This window comes from Apteryx rowi, unplaced genomic scaffold (genome assembly GCF_003343035.1).
Source record: "Apteryx rowi isolate R43461 unplaced genomic scaffold, aptRow1 scaffold_0, whole genome shotgun sequence".
Taxonomy (NCBI): domain Eukaryota; kingdom Metazoa; phylum Chordata; class Aves; order Apterygiformes; family Apterygidae; genus Apteryx; species Apteryx rowi.
Window position 1 is genome coordinate 6,956,023 of NW_020447195.1, and position 22,187 is coordinate 6,978,209.

General features: G+C 36.9%; 1 protein-coding gene across 1 annotated transcript; it reads left to right on the forward strand.

Moving 5' to 3' along the window:
• The first annotated feature begins 238 nt into the window (after nucleotides 1-238).
• On the forward strand, nucleotides 239-21,742 carry ZNF831 (zinc finger protein 831). The gene is made up of 7 exons (XM_026057580.1): nucleotides 239-249; nucleotides 4,709-4,762; nucleotides 9,634-13,912; nucleotides 14,832-14,974; nucleotides 16,659-16,828; nucleotides 17,389-17,540; nucleotides 18,828-21,742. The coding sequence occupies exons 3-7, from the start codon at nucleotides 9,665-9,667 to the stop codon at nucleotides 19,671-19,673; spliced, it is 5,559 nt and encodes a 1,852-aa protein (XP_025913365.1). The 5' UTR covers nucleotides 239-249; nucleotides 4,709-4,762; nucleotides 9,634-9,664; the 3' UTR covers nucleotides 19,674-21,742.
• The last annotated feature ends 445 nt before the right edge of the window (nucleotides 21,743-22,187 follow it).

Consider the following 22,187-nt stretch of genomic DNA (forward strand, 5'->3'; position numbering starts at 1 on the left):
AGTGCAGACACTGTAGCAGGCAAACCATATTACCAGCAACGGCCATTAAAACTCTTCCCACACCAAGTGTGGGCTGACTTCACCCCCTCTCCTCTTTGCACACACCCCACCACCCACCCTTCAGTTTTCAATTGCTTAAAAAGAAAAGAGAAAGACATTGAAAAAAGAAAACAGGATGCTTCTTTTGTTTCAACGCTATTCCAGAGAGACCTGAACCTTTCCACCTGCCTGTGAATTGGCCACCTAAAGGTTAGCAAATATTTTATCATTTTATGTAGACAGAGATATAATTAAATTAGAGATAGTAAGAGATAGATTATTAAGTTATAATTATTTTAATGTAATGGTATTTCAATTAGGAATGAGAGGGATTTTTTCCTAAAATACATAGCATTTTGATAGCAGCCCCACTTCTATTTTTAAAAGGGCTTTAATCAGTATTTTTTCATCATTTAGTCCAACCTCCTAAACTTTAAAAGATGGATTAGGTTTATTATTTTTCTGTTAGCACAACCTGTTGATTATAGACTGCTGGCTGGAGGTTGTTAACTCTTTCCTAACAAGGGGAATGCACAGGAGCGAGTTTGATGAAAGGACAAAAGAATGGAAATCCTTTGAGGTTTTTAGATTTTGTAAGCATTAACAATTCTATTTTTGTCATTGCGAAGCTGCTAACAGTGTTACAGAAATAACAGATGGGTTAGATACATATCTCTTTAGAAAGAAGAGATGTAAATTTAAAATAAAGACATAGAATCAACCAGAAAGCATTTCTTAAGACTGGAGCTGAGAAGAGTAGCAGTATAAGAAGTAGAATAGGAAATAATCTCCTATACAAATAGCATGAAGACATCAAAAGGGCCAAAGCAATGTTGTACTTGTACACTAGGATATACTTTAGCTAACAGGATTCTTACTGATGTTAAGCCTTTTGGATATTTTCACTTACAGATATTCAAGAAAAGGATAATCAAAAAGATACAAAACAGTGTATATTTAACAACAATCAAAACACAGCTGGTGGTGTTTTGGAATGAATGAAAGCTTCTAGAGATCATTAAGATCAGCTGCTACATTTTATACGGGATATTATATTAATTTGTCCTATCATATTCCTAATATTCTGGTAAAGTGTTTACAAAAATAAACAAAATAATTTACTGATGTAACACAACAATGGTGGAAGTGTAATATCAAAAATATTTGTCCACAGGATCCGGTGCCAGAATTTCAAAGTCTGATTGATAAGCTTGTTTTCTAGATGCTTTGTACTTCTGTAAGATGAAGCAGAGCAAACCTTCAGGAACAATGATTTCACAAGTAGCAAAATTTTCCAAAGTCAGGATTTGAGCAAGAAATGTTATCATTGAAAGACTATTAGGGTTTTGGAAAATTAGGGAATTACCCAATTTCATCCTGATCCTGCAGGGGACTGAAGCTCCCAGCTTTGGTAATAAAGTTATGAGAAGTCTGCACACTGCTGGCAGAACTTGCAGTCTTCTAAGATCAGATGCCTTAACAACAAGTGAAAATGTGAAGTCAGTACTTCTGTTATGAGACGTTTCAAGATACGAAGTCAAACTGAGAAAAGAGCAAAGGCAGAAATAGTTTTAAAATAAAACAAGACTAACAGTCATTTCTGGGCTAATCAGAGTATGTATCAGGTCCATTTGCTAGTTTGAACTGAAGCCTAGAAACCTCCATAATTATACTCTTAAACATTTTCCTTTCCATTGAACAGGTAGCGTTTGAAGTACCTGTATGAAATTTATTTCTGGCCCTACAGTTCACAATTACTTTATTATATTTACATAGAAGTATCATTTAGTCAGTCAAAGGGGTCTTCTTCATAAGCACTGGGCGCCCTGTGCTAGCACTCAGTGGTAGACTGGCAACTGGGAATGACATTTCCAGCATCTCTGTCTTCTGCTGACAGTAAGATCCTGAGTGCTGGTCTCAGCATCATTTTCCTCATATGAAAAATTATAGTTAACAATCTCACAGGATACTTTCTCTCCATTTAAGTTTGTAAACTACTTTAAAACATGTAGTTGACAGGATTTTTGAAATATATTAGCTTACTAGTATAGGAAGCATGCTTATTGCTGTACTTTTACTTGATCACATTTTTGACTCTAARAAGTCTCTGAAAAGTACAGGAAAAGGATACTGGGTTTTAGATACCTGGGAAGGAGCCCTTTCTGCAGGTTCTTGGCATCTGGAAATGCATGCTAACAGTATGTGGGCTTGATCTCTACAAATCCTGATTAAGTCCTGAATTAAGTGTGTAGTGAGTTCATTAGCACCACCTATTCCCTACTCTATACTACCTGATAGGAGGTTTATACATAGATAAAATAGCTATTATGCTGGATCTTGGGCCAACTGAAGTTAATTGTTTTTTTCCCAGCAGGATGATGTTTTGAACAGGAATGAATGTGAGTAATCTTCCATAGAGATGCTAGCTTAGGAAGTGACACCTAAAAATGGATTGGTTTAAAACAAAAAACAAAAATCACTTAATTTTAAACAGAACTAATGCAGTATAATACTGGTCCTCTTTATTAAGTGTACAGTGCAAATTACTTGTAGTCATTCCAGTAATCTATTCACCTCTATAAATGGGAGGAATCATAACATTCTGTGGCATGAGCCTGATTCCAGACTCATTTAGGATTTAGGAATTTCAGATCAAGCTTCAGAAAACTCAGCTAAGCCCTGAAACCTGTGTGATGGTGGAAAAAATCAATTCAATCACTTGCTTTAGTTTTAACTCGCTTTATTTATTATTTTAAGCCCCTCGGGATAAGAAGTTTGCAATTTTAGCATTTACAATTTAATATGCTACTGACGGTGTTCTAAACGATGAATTTTAAAAGCTCATATATGTTTCAGAGTTGTTAGCAGTTCCAGCATATTGCTGGAATTATCAGTACTGTTTAAAGTAAGTGTCCTTTTTAAGTAGGCTCATTGTAACTTCAAATAATAGTCTCAAAGTGGAATAAAATATAATTGTATTAAGATACGTGATAAAAGTGTAGAGAAACTAATTTTGACTGGTTCTATAAAATGCCCATAATCATGTCTTTGGATCACTTCTGTTTAGTGTCAGTTATTCTGTTTTCCTGTTATAAGACGTGTATCTATAACTCCATTAGTTTGTTGACCGTAGCACAGTCTTATACGGGAGAATCCATTCCTCTACGTAATTGTCTCCCAGGAGAGCTGAAACTAGTTGCTGCCTGTAGTTACTTTTATCCACATGGACAGGACGAGTCTGTGAACCAGAAGCGTGAGTCATTGCAAGCAGTTCACAACGGCAAGCTGTTTTCTAGATTCACTAATTTTAGGTGTGTGCAGTACCTTTAACTATTGTTAGGAACGTTTCAGTGTATGATAGAAACTAGAAAGGTCTTAAGCTACAATACTTGGCCCTGCTAAGAGCTTATTTCCCCTCAGTAACTAAATGACAGGCTAGAAAGATAGGAAGAATGAGAAGACAGAAATATTTCTCTGTCTCCAAAATTAGAGGCCTATTAAAATAGGGTCCAGAAATAAATTGAAAGCAATCCAAGATCAGTAAAGCTGCGTAGAACTAAAATCCATTTACACCTCTAACATTAGTCAATCATCTTAATTACTAAAGGAAAGGACCCCCAGTAAAGTGGATATTGTACAAATAATCCAAAGTATTACAGTTTCGCCAGTATCCAGTTTACGACAGCAGATGCAGGCTCTAGTTATCTGACTTGGGCAGATGCTCATTGTGGTAAGTGATAGAATTTTGGCATTTGTGATACAGATCAGTAGCACACATGATGTTAACCAGATTAAAAGATACATTTTCCAAAATACAGTGTTCCTAAGGAATTTTTACATGCCAGATATGCTGATTTTGTAAAATTATGAGGAATGAATCTTGCACATTCCAGTTTAGGATTTACTCAGTGTAATAGCAGCGTAGGGGATAGACATTTCAGTGAATATTCTAACAGAGGAATGCATAAAGAGCAGCTGTCCCGTAACAGGAACATCCGGGCTGTGCTAGCTTTTTGTTTGAGGAAGCTTTATGAAGTCAACTCACATGGTCTAAACTCTTCAAATGATCTTTTCACGTCTCTTGACAGTGTCTTATCCAGTTTTCCCTAYAGTTTTTCACAAATTTGGGGGAGGTATGTTAAGAATGACCTAAACACTTTTCTCTAGCATTGTTGAAGCATTTTGCCTCCTGGTTACTGCTTTCCACCCCAATGCGAGGCACCATTAGAAACTGCTGGATTATACCCACTCTGGAAAAGTTTAGCATTTCATATCTAGCAAGTGTCTTCCCTCCTCCATTGTTTTCTTTTCCAACATGTTTTAAGAGCTGTTTTTACTATGCATTTTATAAAGTTACAAGCAAATTACCTTTAGGGGTGTAAAGAGAATATTTCTACCACTGTACCACTTCAGTATATTTCACTGAATGATGCAATTGATAAGGCAGTGTACAAAATGCCTACATTTCAAAGACAGCTGATTCTGTTTATAGGTTGCTAGATGAATAATGATAAATGGTAAGAAGAAATTGAAACGCTGCCTCATTTTCTTCAGTTTTACCTCTTCCTGTTTTCTGAAGGTTGTTACTATGACACAAGGTAAAAAAGAAAAACAACTTCCTACTTCTGATCTTTTAAGTCTTTGCCCTCGTTTCTCTCTCTGCTTGCAGCAGGTATTGACAGAAATGAGACTTCTTTTACTGAAATGGTTGGATCAATAAAAGGTACGTAAACTGAAATTATTTATAGACAAAAGAGAATCCCTCTTCTGTATGCTCTACAGTATTATATTTGAGGTAGGAATCACTAAAAGCTTTTAAAAAAGGCAAAGATTTCTAGTACAATATAGTACATTATTTATGTACAGAATGTCAAAAAGCTGCTTCTGTATGGTTACAAAAATAAACTAACTGTATTGTGTCTAGACATGTAAAACAAGGGGATCGAGCACTGCATCTACTTAAAGACTATCATGCTCTTCACAGTGGTGTCAAAAAAGTTATATATAAGCACAGGAAATTTGTTGTTACATGTTCATTTAATGTTTTTAGTAATAATGATGGACAGTTAATAGTGTATTTACATGTGGCATACAGAAGAAAAAGAAATCTTTTGGTAGTATAAGAGATTCTTATCACAGTGCTGATAAAATGAAGTAAGCTTTATAAAATACATGTGTAATTAAGAATAAATTTATACAGGAAAGGGGAACACATTAGATTTAAATTGTATTGCTTATACTGGTTAACAGAATAAGACAGGTTCTGTTATGTTGATTTGTCATCTAAAACTACTACACTGACTTTACCGTGTTACACAGACTTACCTGTGCTGTGTACCTGAAAGTATAATTCAAATGAGGGACAAAATAATTGCATTTAAATGGAATTTTATTGACCATTTATGATAACTTTCTAATAACTTAAGAAACTCACTGAAAAAATTCTGGACAGGCCAAATCCTACTTTTAGTTTTGTTTATTAGAAAACTTTCCTTGTCTAAGTAGGATCAAGTTTTCCACTAGTAGTTCAATGCTACAAGTTACTCCAAAGCAAACTGAGCTCAGAACATCATGTGGGAGATAGTAACAGAACTTAGGGGATAATCAACACAGGAAGATTTTCTGTTTTAGGCCAGGACTATCCAGAATTAGCCTTGGGGTAGAACTAATTTGAGATAAGCTATTTTTGTCAATGTGTAAAGAAATATAGTGGCTTTTCCTGTATAGAAACTATAGGTGTGAAAAGTATGATCTTATTCACCACATTAGAATACACAGCACAGAAGATTCACTTATAAAGAAAGTATGTTTCACGGCAGAGTATCACTTGCTGTGAAAAGGAGCAAACTACCTACCAAACTACTATTTCTACCACAGCTGGTAGAAATATATTATTAAAATATTAAAAGTTATGAAACTTGTGTATCGTAGTTTAGCTTAATTGTTTAGCATTAGCTAAAATTTCCTTTAAATTTTCTGTAGCCATTAGCTTGTCATTAACATGAAAAAATCCTGATTTTTCCATATGGAACATTACAGAGCACTGAAACTATTCTCAGGATTGTACTGTATTTTGGGCCCCAGAAATCTTAACGGCGTATGTGAAATTACACAGATATTCTGGTACTTTGGAGCAACAGGATTCATATTAAAAACATCTGTCCATGACAAGTCTTACTAACTTACAGGCTGGCCTTGAAGTATCCATCAGCTACACATAGCCAGTGGATGTTCAAAGAGGGAACGTGCTTTGYGACACTGGAGCAGGCTTATCGTAATCGAAATGTCATTACTCATTTCTGCACTTCTCCAGAGGAAGGAGGGGAGCTCAAATTCCTTTTCTTCCCTGTGATCTGTTTGGTCTGTCGTGGTTTAGTTGTCAGATGCTTTAGCTACATAAGGGTATTCCCTTACCCTCTTTGCATCTTATCTCCTGAACATATCTTTTTTCTGCAACTTTTAGTTATTTTCACATCTTTGGAAAAACAACAGCATGCTTACTTTATGAGTACCATTGTCTCATGTCTTATCACTTACTCCTGTTTTTATTGCAAGTAATTTATCTGCGCTGTGCAGATAAATTACGCATGCTATTAATTACATGTGTTTTTCTGCAAATATTATGCTTTACATCTGTACAATACCTGGTATTTCTAGTGCTCCTGTTATAGTATTTACCTATCATCGGTCAAATTTACAGTAGCTAAATTGCTATATAAAGGTGACTGAATGGTTTAAAAAACAGCTTAAATGGGCTTGAAATGTCCATAGTCTCATTTTGCAAACTAGAGAAATCCACTTTAATCCTGTAGTGCTAATCACATTGCACAGTAAGGATAATGACTTAATTCCTTTTATAAGCCATATTCTTTTAACATTCTTTTATCCATATAGTCAATACCTATACTATAAAGCCACTGAGTCATTGTTCCATGCGAAAATCTCTGTAAAGTGGACAAGAAAAAATCCATGCTTGATAACTGAGTTTAATTTATAAAATCCATGAGAAAGAAGGGAAGAGGCAAAATATTATGTGTGGATCTGTTCATTTTGCAGGTTGTGTTTTCTGGGATTTTTATTACAATTAATTAAGATGTTTGAGTGAAGAAAGAGAACCCCATGAGGCAGTGATACTTGTTTCATAAATGGTCTAACCCAGAGCTCATTGCAGTTGGTGGCAAACTTCTCTGTTACTTCAGTGGATCATCAGCAGGTCTGGTTTTGCACTTCCTGCACGGAGAGAATCCAATGTGCTTGCTCATGACCAGAAGGAAGGTCCGAGGGGCTGCACTGCTATTTTTCCCTCCTCTTTTCCACTTTGTGTGTAAGCAAATCAGTTAGATGAGGGCGGAACTGGAAGGAGCCATGGCTGTGAAACATGAGTTACCAGCCAGTGACGCAGCTTCCAGAAGTGGTGCAGGGCTGGGAGTGTGGAGTAAAATGTACCAGGCATTAGGTACATTGTCTTTTCTTTGCTCAAGGAGACAAGTATTTACAGTTGTTTTGTGAGCTACACATAGGGAAAACGTAATTTAAACCATCCTTTACCGTGGGATTATAGGCCCTTTACAGTGCGATTAAAGGCAATATCCTAATATGCAAAACCTTTTCATTTGCAGAAGAGCATTAACCATGAGGTTTGCTTTATCTTTCAGTGGTGCATATATTTAATATGAAAACAACCCAAATTCGTAGTCTATTGATTAAGATATTAATTAAATTTATTACTGAGCACATAACCCATTAACCTTAACCCACTTCCTTCTATCATTAATAAAAAGTTATTTCCACAGCTTCCCCATTTTTTCATGTGACATGTGAGCGAGACACTTACCATTTTCAGTTAAGAAGTAACTGAACTTCTCTTGGATCTTTGCCTTGTCAGCTGCTTCAGCAATAACTGATGAATGTTTAAAAACAAATAATTTCACTGAGATTGCCATTTCTCCTTTATATGAATTATCTGCAAAATTCTCTTAATTTTTTTCCACAAATTTCTTCAGGAACTATGTACAGCAGAGATATTACTTTAAATAATGGTAACAGAATCTCCATAGGGTGTGTGTCACGTGGCRCTAGTCCAGCACTTCTGAGGAACGTGTTTACTCTTTCCAGTAACGGTTAAAATGATCCAAGAAGGGAACAGAAACACCACCACTGATTATGCAGTAAGGCAGCAAATTGCAGATTTCACATTTAGCCACTGATTACGTTAGTTCAAATCTGCTTTTTGCGACCATTTGCACAAGAACAGGGTATTATTCTTAACAGCCAGTAGATACAGAGTTGTGAATATAGCTGAATAAAAATTTGAATAATCATTCACAGATTGCCTTCTAATTTTCACACAAACTATAATTACAGGAGATTATGCGGATGTCTCTATCATCTTTCAAAAATAATTTTCAACTATCTTATTTTGATAGTTTCTGAGTTTGTTTCTAAGAAAAAAAAAAAGAGTAGCTAAAGTTATGTTAAAATAAAAAGTAGTCTGGACCAGCACCAAACCTGAATATGTTTGGACAGATTCTCAGAAGAATGGCTTCACTTCTTCCAAAAACTGCATCTACAAAAAGTTTCAAGCTGGGATTGAAAATATCTAAAAATAAACAGTATGCCATAGTATTCCCTTTAATTAGACAAAATAAATTTGGGCTAAAATACAAAAGACGGCTTTAAATTATCCTACTATTTTGTTATGATACCACCTGTTCTACTTTGTACATATTGACATAAATCTCACTGGTAAAACAGGACATTAGTTTCCTTTTGTTTCCACATAGTCACTTTACATCAGTTGTGGCAGTGTTCAGCCTGAGCTTACTTAAACCCGGACACAGATTTTATGCAGCCATGTATAATGTTGTGCGTTTGCAGCAGGTTGCCCAGACTGGTTGTGCAGTCTTTATCCTTGACTTTTTTCAAAACCAGACAGGATAAAATCCTGAGCAACCTCATCTGACCACAGAGCTGACTGTACTTCTAACCTGAACTGTTCCATGTTTGTATGTTAACAGCAATAAATCTGATTAATCCCTTAAATTTTAACTTTCCAAGACTACAGGATTTTTAGACAGTGAATTATTCTTGTGTCCAATCTGTGTTAAATGCTAAATTAAGTACCACTTAATTTTTTCAAAATGCTGTGCTTTCTGGATTAAATTACAAGAACACAGTATAAATATGTCATGTGAATATGGTTCCAGAAAATTAAAACTGTATTATTTGTGGGGTGCCAAGAGCAATAGAACAAATATATTTGCTGTTTTTATAGCACCTTCCATTTGCAAATTTGATACTCAGATTTATTTCTGTGGGTACTTATAATAGATTTTAAGTGCATTCTTTAACATTCTTTACACTATACTAAACTGTTTAATTCCTAGCTAAGAAATGAAAGATTAATCAATGCAATTGGAGAATGAAGTAATCATTTTCTGTATAATGCAAGTATATAAGACTGTGATACTCTTAAGTGCTTGCTACCTTTCCCAGTCCAGTGGTTGGCTTATTTATACACAGTAATAAAAAAAAACCCCATTTATTTTATTTAGCTATCTAAAGATTATTGCCTGTTTTTTTTCCCCCCTACAGATACATGAATATGTGGTAAATCATCTTTGAAATGGAGGCACAGAAGCCTTCCTGTTTCACAGCTGCACTAGCAGATCAGCCAGTTCCAGCCTCCTCTCTTGAGCCTGCCCAGGGTTCTTCGGGTCTCGGTCACAGCAGTGGGACCCCTCAGCGGGAGCAAGCGCTGGCCCAGCCTGTGTATCTGAAGGCCCTTACCATACCGCTCTACCAGCCTGTCCAGCCAGCGTGCTTTCAGCCAAACAGTCAGGCAGTGACTGGCAGAAGCTGTGTAAATCTAGACAGCAGTAACATACCTCTAATCCTGAATCCACTTGTTCCTTCAGAAAGGTCAGATCAGCCTCAATCGGTTTTTCAAAAACAGCTTGGGCAAACTCTAACATTAAACATAGTGAGCACTTTACCAGTGTTATTGTCACCAAATTCTTGTGCTAATGCATCTATTGGAAACCCAGGAAAATCAAAAAATGCTGGGAAATACATCTGTAAACACTGTGGACGAGATTGTTTGAAGCCAAGTGTCCTTGAGAAACATATTCGCTCTCACACAGGAGAGAGGCCCTTTCCATGCACCACTTGTGGTATTGCATTTAAAACTCAAAGTAATTTGTATAAACACCGACGAACGCAAACCCATGTCAACAATACCAGACTACCCTCAGACTCTGACAACAGTGGCATATTGGAGCAAAATGAGAAAGCAACGGAGAGTGTCACATCACATGAAGGCACCAAACTACACAGTAGTGCCCGTGAAGATGAGGGGGTGCAGATTAAACATGTAAATTCAGAGACGAGTGTTGTAAAAGACACTAAGAAACTTTTTAATGACCTTTCACTGCCAGCAACAAGCGATTCATCATTTGCTTCAGAAAATCAAATAAGAACTAATCAGTCCTTCAGTTCAAAGATTAATCAGGAGGTTCCTGAAAAAGAATCTTTACCATCTCCAGTCGCTCTGCAATGTGGTCAGCCCCAGCGAAAGAAGATACAAGAGCAAAGGACCCCAGCTGCCAGTAAGCACATGCAGTTGCAAAGGCAGCAAGCAACCTATTCGGACAAGCAGTGGGATTACAAGCCATTTGACTGCAAGCTAAAGAAGTGTGAGAGCACTGACTCAGGGTATCTGTCACGCTCTGATAGTACAGAACAACAGATGCCATCATCCAGCCCGTTGCATAGTCTCTATGAACACAGCACTGAACTGGAAAATGAAACTGCCTTCAGCAGCTTAAGGTGCACAGCCGGAAGCAGTGCAAAGCTAGATTCAGCTGAGAAAGCTACAGCCTTGATGCTAGAGAAAAAGAGGCTGGAAGAACACATCTCAAAACTCATTTCTCATAACAAGAGTGTGGTGGATGATACCCAGTTAGATAATGTTAGGCCCAGAAAAACCGTCCTTTCTAAACAGGGAAGCATTGATCTGCCAATGCCTTATACATACAAAGACTCCTTCCATTTTGACATCAAAACTTTTGATGTAAATAGGAGAAAGAACGTTTCCCTTTGCTCAGCAAAATCTACCTTTGCACCCCTAGAAAAATGCAAGCCGTTGTTTTTTCATTCAGTGCCCACCCAGTTCTCCACAACAGTAGATTCTGCTGTGCCCGTTACCAGAAGCAACTCTCTGCCGTTTGTGGAGGGCACCAGAACGGTACATGACAAGGCGGGTTGCCCAAACCCCCTTTCTCTTACTAAGCAGTCTGTAAGTACAAGCACTTCGGGTTTGTTGCCTAGCAACAATCTTGCTGCAAATTCCCTGGATTTTCCTACCAGCCATCCCCGAGCACTCGTCAGACAAACAGCAGTGGATGATCTGCCGCTGAGTAACGCAGTTGATTGCCCTTCTCCCTCTGAGGAGCTGCAAGGGAGTAAAAAGCTTGGGGCTGGAGGAGAAGCAGTAAGTGCTAAAAATAAGAAACAAAATCAAAGGAAATTAAAGATGTTCTCTGAAGAAAAATGGCAAATGTATGGAGATGAAACATTTAAGAAAATCTACCAAAAGATGAAAAGCAGTCAAAACGCCAGGAAAATGAAACAAAGGGGGAATAAGATTACAGATACTACAGGCTTCACTCCTGATTCAAAGGAATCAGTCAGTGGTACTGAAATTACCCAGGAAAGAGATGGCAGGAGCTCTTTAAGTGACAGTCTTTCCTCCCCTGTGACAGCAGATTTAAACACTGTTAAATCAGAAACCTGTCCTAATGGTAATCACGTTCTACAGACTGTGTCCTCAGAGGAAACTGCAGACAATTTAACCTACGTAATGGAAACATCACATTCAGTAAATGCTGCTGCACATACAGGAATGAGCAAAACTTCCCAAGAYCTCAGTGGCAGTGACACAGATAAAAACACAGGTGGCAACAACACATCACAAGCGCGAAGCAGTTGTGAGCTCAGGCTTCAAAATGCACTGTGTCAACCGAACACCAGCGTAATGAATGATGACTGCTTGCCAGTACAGAGTAGCAATTGGGACAATTCAAAAGAATCTGGGAATGAATCCAGTCCATTGGAATCAGAGTGTAAAAGTACTTCAAACAATTATGGAAAGCATCGCAGGAATAAGGAAAGTGGCCAACATGCCCTGACGTCCCTGGGGGTCCATTGCAACAGCAATCGAGAAGCCTCAGGGAAATCTCAGAACTTACCATCAGAAAGAAAAAAGCTGAAAGTTGAAGTGGAAAGGAAAGAAAACATTATTTTAAAGTCCTGTTCCAGGCCCAGCAGCGGAAAGAACGCAGTAGATGAAACAGAGGGAGTCTCCTGCAGTATCGCTCAGTGTCTTTCCACAGCACCAACGAAACTCTCAGGTAATGCAGAAGAGCAAATGTTAAGCACATCTGGAGGTGCTGAGAGTGTGGAATGTAYGAAAACAACCAGACTCCCCACAAAAGCTGTTAATTGTAGTGACGGTGACCTTTCACATTCAGCAGGGATCTCAACAGCTTCATCTGTGGGATTTCTGGGGCCTGAGTTAAAGGGAAGTGATTGCAATTCTTTAGCCTTGCACAATGCAACAGATAAAGATGTCAAAACACATCTTGTGAAAACAAAAGGAATAATACCACTTTTCAATGACAATGTTGTTGACATATCTGCCAAAATTCATCATCTGCAATCTGGTCAGTTAACTCCAGTCCCACAGAAAAATGCTTTTTCTCCAAAATATATCCTTAAATTGCCACAAGACAAGAGATCCTCAGATCTGTCACTTCTGCTTAGATCAGAACAGAAGATGACACCATCTGTGTCTGTGAYGGACACCTTAACCAGCCCGCCCTGCTCTTCCAGCAGCAGATCACTCAGTTCTGACTCTAATGATGTGCTTTGGTCCCCTGTAAAATTTGAAGTGAGACAAAAGGCCAGCAGAGGAGAGCTACGATGGAACGTACATGCAAACTGGAAAACTCCGGCATTTYGTTCACCAGTCAACTCAGAAACCACAAGTATCTTAACCACAGTAGAGAACACCTTTCATAACCAGAACTTCAGGCAGAAGGAAATGATAAAAGATGCTTGGAAAAACAAATACAACAAAAATAAATTAAATTATCAAAGGCAAACTGAAGACAAGTGGATGAGTGTAACTACTTCTGCACAGTCCCCAAAGAAGAAAATATGCTTTACTTCTATGTATACGAGTAGTTTTTTCATATCAGCGGATATCAAAGAAGAAAAGAGGGTTTTACATCACCTTTGCTCAGGCAGCAACTCTTTGGTGATGACATCAGGCCAAAGGGCAGCTTCTAGCAAGACCCCGGAGCAAACAATCCTGGGCTGGGGCACAGATGGAAGTCCGTGCATTCTTAAGGACATTTCACCAGCACTGCAGGATATGGAGCATTCTCAGAGCTCAACAGACAACTCTACTTATTTTTGCCATTCTTTTGGCACTTTTTATTGCCACACTCTCACTACTCACTGCAAAGAATTCCCAGCACTTCCCCACAGTCGTTTGACTTGCTGCTCTGGAAGTTTAACAGTATCGAGCACAAAGAGCACCTTCCCATCACTAGATGCCGAACCTCGATTGACTTGGTGTTGTTTAACAAGAAGCCTTCCTCTGCCCGCTGAGCAGAAAGGGAATGCAGACTCTGCTTATTCCTCCATGCACATCTGTGACAAGGAATCTAGCAATGAATGCACATTATCAAAATATGATATTTCTTTTTTCAAAATGAAAAATATTAGCAAGACTGTGGCCTATGGCTTAACAAACAGGAATTTAAAAACACTGGTTTCATCCTTTTCTAAAGGACAACAGATGCAGGAGGTAACATTATTAATCTTGTTCACTTTCTGAAGATGGTATAATTGTCTGAAAAAAAAACTTTTATTACAAAAATATGAGCTAATTATCAAAAATAAATTCTTGGCCATATACAGGCATTTGTGGGTACAGAGTTTACATGTTACGTCTTTATAAGACTAGTTATCCGGTCATTCGGTGCATGAGCTGTACATACTTTTGTGGGAGTATTTAAGTTTCTTTTGCTTGAGAATTGGAGTAGGAATACTATTTAGCTAGAAAAGTGTAATTTCTGTTTCTTAAATTTTCCCCCTGGGGTATTTTTTGTAGTCTTCTGTAACAGCATATTTATTTCACTGCTTTCATTTAAAATTAGTATTTGCATTAGAATAGAACTTTGGAGACAGCTGAGATCAAGTATCTATTATACTTGGAGATATTCAAAGTCAAAGACAGACTATGTATCAGAGCTATGTATCAGAGCTATTCTTTTTCTTTTTTCTTTTTTTTTAAGATTTGAAGCAATAATGAAAATCCTTCATAAAGATAGACTGAAAAGTCATCAAAAACAAATTGCATTAAACTCTGTAAAGTGTTTCTAAAGCTTAGAAGCTTTTCTTTTTTATGTTAAATGAAGCTAGACTAGTCTATCTGTACAGATCCTAGAATAGCTTTGTAAGAGTAAGCTTACTTTCTATATAGCAAAAAGAATACAACGGTACACATAGTAATTCTGAACAGATATGCAAAAGCAGCGAGTTGTTTTAATTTGATTTTATAATAACAGATGGACAGAGTGATTAGAAAAACTAACACAAATTCTAGGAAAAATTCAGACTAGCTCAGGAGCTTTGCTTTTTAACAATAGTATAGATTTCCTTTATCTCAATTAATGTAATTCAGGATTTTCCTGTGCTTTCAATTTTTTCAATATTCTCAACAGTTAAGCTCAGCAGCTCCTGGTGGTGCTCTTGCAAATATTTCAGAGCAAAAGAAGAAAACAATAGTTTGCAAAAGGGAAAAAATCACAACAAATAAACTCAAGAGGAGCCACAAACAGAAAAAAATTAAAGTCACCCCCAAATGGTAAGGAATATAGTTTTCAGCTTCACTGGATAGAGATACCATTTTGCTACAAYAGGTATAATAAAATCCACAGAAAATAAAAAGGCATCCCCACAATTCAACCTGGTCGAACCTGAGAGAAAAATAAATCTCTCAGAGACAGCTATTCCTATATTGTAGCAGTTCTATAAAGGTAAATTATCAAAAATATCAATATACTGTTTACTATCAGTAATAGACTTTTCTAAGCAAAACAGACAAATACCAAAGAAAGATGACTGGTCAGTTGACTCTCACTATGCCTTAGAAATGATTCTTTTCTGTCAAAATTATCAGTATTTGCTTGGGTTTGAAGGGATCCAAAATACTGCAATTTTTATTCCCATTACAGTGAAAGGCAACATGCAAGACCATTTTGTCCTCAGCAGATATGTATCTTGAACATGTATTCACCAGAGAATACAGAAGAATAAATATCAAGTTGTAACACTAACAAAAGCAGCCTCAGTTTAAAGGATCATTCAGTTTAAATAAAAAGCAGGAAGAATTTGAGTATAAAACTATCAAAAGTCCATTGCATCAGTCAGCACAGTTCCTCTGACTTTAATGGGAGTTCATATCAGTGAAAGACTTAGCCTTTAATCTTTCAAGAGTGAGAGGTAGCAGAATGTCTGATGAATTGTTTTAATAAGAAACATATATTGTATGCAGACATCCCTCTTATTTCATGACCAAAGCCAGACAGAATTACTCCCTTGTGAACAAATCAGTAGCAGTAACTTAATCACAGCGTCTAGTTTGGCAAGTAACGCTGCAGTTTTGAAGGATCAGAAGAACAAAAATAGAAGATTTGGGTCTGTGTTATCCAAATAGTCTAGTGATATTCTTCTGGGACTTTTGTTTTTTTTCTGTGGGTCTCGAGATTGATACATTTGGCTGTATCACATAGGTACAGGAACCATAAAGCCCCGATCATGCATTTAGGTAGCTAAGTGGCCAAACTGTTAATCATTAAATGTAATGTATGTTTCTAATACACAGAACACCTAACTAAGCATGTCCTTTTAGATTTACTTATTACTCTGTAAAGGRATTGATTCTACTCATACAGAAATGGGACTTTCCAATATGCTTTAGTCTGGAAATTTGATCCCACATCACTTAACTTATCCTCTGTTCTGAATCGTTAAGACTAACTGAAAGATCTAGCTAGAGAAAAAAACAAAACAGTTGGATTTTGCAGTGTGAGTTCTCTAAGAAACTGAAATATTTATGTTGTTTATTAGTGATGAAAAGGTAGCACAGAAGTGAAATAAAAAAAGCAAAAGAGCCAACAACCTATGCAGTCTTGTACAGGTGATCCTGATATAATTCAAACGTTTGTGAGTATGTCGCTTTAAAATTCCAACTATAGGAAAAAGGTCTCTGGATCTGGTATTCCTGAATCCTTTATTTTCCCTAAGAGAAAAGGATACAGGATTTACTAAACCCTACTGAGGAAAAGCTTTAATAAAATGATTGTGGGTCCCTGTTGCCCAGCATCCTGATTTTTTTGAGTATACATAAATTAAGATCTCCTTCCTAGTAGTAAATTCCTGTTAGACTTAAATTTGCTTGATGCCGTGGTATTATTCTACTCTGGCTGCTTTTAAATAGCCCGTATTTGTTTACCTTTTCACTGAGAGCAATGCTGTTTGCAACACAGGTACAGAAGGAGGCACGTACATGGATACGCTCAGTTGAAAATGAACCGACTAAGCAAGCAACAGTGTTTTCCACATAAAACACTGGATGTTTTGAAAAAGGGCTACGCATCACAACCCTGTAAATTTAATCAATATAAGAAGTGTCATTCTCCTCAATCAAAGTTACAAGGTAAGTATTCACTTTAAAAGTAGTTAGACATGAGAATTATATTCCAGCATTGTCACCTCCCCTTTACTTCAAGTACTTATAAGGGGCACTGTCACAACACACTTTCTCTGGAGAAAGCTCTACACTTTCTCACCCATCGTTCACGCTCTTGTCACTTACTCTGCATTTGTGTAAAGCCGCAAGTCAAAAGTCAGTAATTTGAAAGAGCCAGCAGTCACCGAGCACACATTCTGTATTGCTGATCACACCAACCACGTTTACATGAATGTTGCTCTCTTGCATCTCCGTAGCTGTTGTTGTGCAAATACAGAGGAAGAGGAACAGGACATTATACGAATTCCTTTTGCACAAACACCGCGCACTGTCTCAGGATCACACCATTCAACTACAGTGGCCCTTCTGCCTGTACATCAGGTTTAAAAGAGAAATGTACATGAAATAATAAATAATAATAAATACATTGAAATTAGTTAAGTGATATGATGAGAAGCTTAGTAAGTTCTAGCATATCAGTGGAATAAACAGGACAGTAAAAGTTTCTCCAAACTTCTTTTCAATAGGAAATTTCCTACACCAGCAAAAAGAGGCATCTTGTTCCACCTCAGACAAGCCACTTTGYAGAAGGAAGAAAGAAGGAAAGAATAACTCAGGAATATTTTCCCATACTGAAAATCTAACCCATGTTAAGCAAAAAGACAAAATGGATAAAAAAGTAGGTATTCTACCTTAATTCGTGCATGACTGCTTATTACCAAAAAAAATTGCTAATTACAACTTCAGTTATACTCAGCTGTTTTAAATCTGAAGTTTTATCTACTTTTTCTGTAACACAGATTTTGTTTAAAAATGTTTTAAAGGTATTTTGGGGGCTAAAATATAATGAAAACTTACTGATGTTAGAATTTGCTTTTTTAAAAAAACAGCTGAACTTCTGTGATTTGAAATGGCTATTTGCTACGCTTGCTTTCAGAGGACAGGTTGGCGCGGCTGTTGGAGGTGCCAGGAGATGCAGCAGATAGCACACTGAGACAGAGCCAGTTAGGCTGAAACAAGGAAAGGAGGATATGAATGGCCATGTAGCAGTGTAAGCGTGGGCTTCAGCTACGAATACACACTCAGCATCGCAGCAGGGCTTCTTTAGCCCCTTTGTGGAAGCCTGTGGTACTGTAGTTTCAATGCTACTGATAGCTGGGCCTTAGATGTGTCTGCACACGCTGCAAACAAGGCTTTTGTATGCAGTCTCAGCACAGCTTCTGGGAAAAGTATTCCCTGCTTATCCTGTTCAACTTTTCTCTAGACTTACACCAGCCACGYGTGGAGAAAAAAGCTACTGAGCTAGATGGCTCTTAGGTTCTTATGTAGCACAAGCAGTGGTTCGTTGTGTAACAGAAGCAGTATCATATTTAGGAACCCAGCCCTTAAGATGTTCTTTACAAAGTAATTGTATTTCATAAATGTGTCTCAGCATCTTGGATACTGCCATATTGCTTGCACACTCATCCCAAACTCTTCGCCAACATTGCATATACATCTTTGCTATATATATATATATTTATATATATATTTATATACACWTAAGTATATCTTAATGAAAAGAACATATATACATACATATTTTTATGTCTTGGATGATAAAATAAGAATGCAGATGGAAACTCCTGTCATTCATAAATTACTAGCATGATCACCTAACCAAAAAAGAGAATAAAAGAAAAAAATATATCCCTATTATATCCCCAAACACACTGGGGAAAAAAAAGGTTTTCCTCATCAAAAAAGGGATAAATAGCTTGGTTTGCAGTAATGAAAAGGAGTGCAAATATAATCACAGTTGTATAAATAAAGGATATGCCTTATTATTCACGTGATATGAATTATAGCAGAGGTAAATGTCTTATACTGATATAGTCAACCTAATTATTCTTTTTGCAAAGCATGGAATTGCTCTAGATTGAAATTTTTAAATGTAAACTTCTTTTTTCCCCCATAATTTCTGCAGGACATTTCTGGGCAAATCAGGGAACATACAAGAACAAACTTCTCTTTTCAGAACATTACACCTCCTTTGGAAATATCTGTGACAGCTCATTCCTTTTCATCCACAGTTAATACTGCCATGCAGCAAGTCAGCAATGACGTAGAAATTTGCTGTTCAGTGACACAACCACTCGTGCTTCAGCGATCAGTTCCAGGGGAGTCACAGCCAAATGTTCCGACTGACTCAATGGCATCTTCTTTTTGGTCTTGTCCTTCTGATTCTCCAAATACAGGCACAGATGGCCAGACTGACAGCACAAGCTCAGAGACTACTGATCGTCTTTCCTTATGTCCAGAAACAACCCAGGGAAACATAATAAATATAGAGACAGAGAGTCGAAGATTTGGTGCAGCAGACCTGGTGATCCAGGCCTCAGGAAGGGAGAAATGTCCAACTGAAGAAATTAGATTTTCATCTCCAAAAGAAAACTCAACTGCCAGTTCCCAACCTGGATGTTCCCATACACTGGGATCAAAAGCAGGGTCTCTTCTTGAGCCAAACACAAAGGCTAACTTAYCCAGTATAGAATACACAGAGCGGGCAAACTTTTCTCAAAAAGTCCTTCCTGGAAATACGGACAAGAATGSAACCTCCCTGCAGTCAGATAACTATGGAAGGCCACAAACAAATACTGCTGCCTCTAAAGAGCCCTCAATTACTCTCAGGTTCCCTGAGTTCAAGACTTATTCTGCAACACCTTCCAAGACATACAAAAAGAGAGGTTTAGAGATGATGAGGAAGCAAACCAGAGTTGAATATGATGACACTAGCAGTGATGATGAAGATAGGCTTGTTATAGAAATATAGCAAATAGGCTGCTAAGATGCTCGAATGATGGTCCATTACAGAAGGAAATGCCATGGAAATTTGATCTACATTTCTAAAGCACCTTTAGATCAGAAAAGCCATTCCTCAGTGCATTAGGCAGCATTCTCTTCTGAGGAGAGTCCTTTATTTCAAGGACTCAGACTTTTTTTTTTAAGCTTATTTGAAGCAAAGCGGGAGCTGGCTTCTCCCATTTAAATGCAAATGGTAAACCTGGATTTATGAGGGGTTTCCAGTATTGTTAACTCTCCTAGCAGTCTTACAGAAAGCCCACAAGTGCTAGCTGCTAGTGTTTTTATTAAAARGCTGTAGTGTATTTATTTACTAACAACAATACTATAGCAACAGCTTCTTCAATATATAAGCTAAGATTTCCTGGAAAAGTATGGATGTATTCTCCTCTATGTATTCTCCTCTCCTCTTTTTCGTAGTCACTGCCATCAGTACTGGGAGTGATACACTGGCATTAAGGGAAAGATATGTTCCCTAAGTGTCTGTGATACTGGAAGAGTCTGCAAAAATGCTGATCTTTTTCCATGTTGCACAAATGTTAATGCTTCTTTGTGACCAATTACACAGGCATGCCTTGCTTTGTGTTTTGTGTCTTTTATGCCAAGATCTACTCAAGTATTTAATTCTTTAGTTCTGTTGGAGATTATGGATGTTAGCTATTAATATTTCCTTGTAGTAAAATTTCTGACAAGGATTTTCTTGTTATATTCATCAGATTGTGCTCCAAGAAATTAACCTTGAATTTTTCATTTTTGCTGTAATCTTAATTGCAATTATGCTATTTTATCAAAGGGAAGACGCTATATGACATAGCTTGTTTTCTTTTCTTACTTTTTTTTTTAAGTTTTGTGCCACAAAATCTAAAATTCACAGGTTTCTATGTGAATAAACAATTAGATAAAGTTTAATTTGACCAAATATATTCACTTGCTTGATTAAATTGATAAACATTTAAACCACTCCCCTTCTACATTGTATTCAAGTTTTGTACTTAAATTTCTACCAGTTTTTGTACTGCAAATCATACATAGGGTTTTATGGATTAACCTGCATTCAGAATTGCTTTTACTTTAATCCTACACAGGTAAGCTTATGTAGATCTTACCCACAAAGAGATCTAGTATAATACATGACCATATTAGAAAAATACATGTGTATAAAAAAAGATGATGAAACAGCTAACAGAGGTAAACCCAAGCACTAAGTCCCATGTAATTTCTGTATTTTCAGATTTGTTACAAAGGGTGGTAACTCTTGCAGTTGTCCATACAGACAGCTTCACGTTTAGCCTCAAATTATGTTTGTAAATTTATTGTTAGAGAAAACAAAAATCAAATCAAAATAATATACCAATTCCTAATTCTAATGTGGAAAAAAATGTTAGGAAAAAATTCTATTCTTTCAGAATACAGGATAAGCCATGAAGGATATCTTTCCCTTTCTAAAAATGTTACAATATTACTCCTGACCATGGAATTTTCAGTAGCATTACAACAGCTGATATCAAAAATTAATGGAAAAAAAAATCCAGGAATATTAGTTTAAGGAATTATGAATTTTTAATCTCCTACTTTACTTCTCATTTACCAAATGCTGAGATTTTATAGCACAGATAATAGATTAATATTGCACACTTTCCCTAATTTTTTGAGTTGTCATCAGATTTAGTCTGTAACCGAGAAATACAGTGAACTGGCCCATTCTTTTACTATACGTTAAGATAGACTTCCATTAACTTCAGTTTTAGTTCCATATACCATAGACTGAGAGGATGTGGTGAAATAACAGCTTAATTTAGGAAGCTCTGTATTCAGAGCTCAGCAAACACGGGTATTAGTTCTGGGTTAAGAGATTAAGAAGCATGAATGGCATTGACAATGGTGGATTGCAAGGCCCTGTAAACTGCATATTTTGTTGACTGAGATACAGTACCTAAAATACCATTTTGTTCAGAATGGTACAGCTGAACAAAAATGATATAGCTATGGATTGTTTTTACATTGATTTTTCTCTTTATATGGTTAAATTATTTTGTCTTAATAAAAATAAAACTTGAAGATCAAAATAACACAAATACTGTGCTATTTATTAAGGGTTACTTCTAGAATCAAACTGTAGTGATGCAAGTCCAAGAATGTCAGAAGTCTCAGGGTATTTACTGAGTAGTGTGCAGTCCATAGGCTTTCTGCAAGCACATCTCTTCGTATTATATTCACATTCTTCACAAATAGGGACATACCTAATGAGCTGCAAGTTTCGACTCCTAATTGTTGGGAGAAGCTGTCAGCAAACTAGAAGAGGCCTTCTGGATAGCTTATACTTAAATTCTAATGTTTTATGCATAAAATATCTTGAAATATATCTTGAAACATGCAGCAGTAGTCTTAGCACATGCACTAGTATTATAGCTCAAGGATTTAACATTTAATGATTTTATATATACTGTAGTCATAATTACACTAAATTTCTTAGTCTACATCAAAC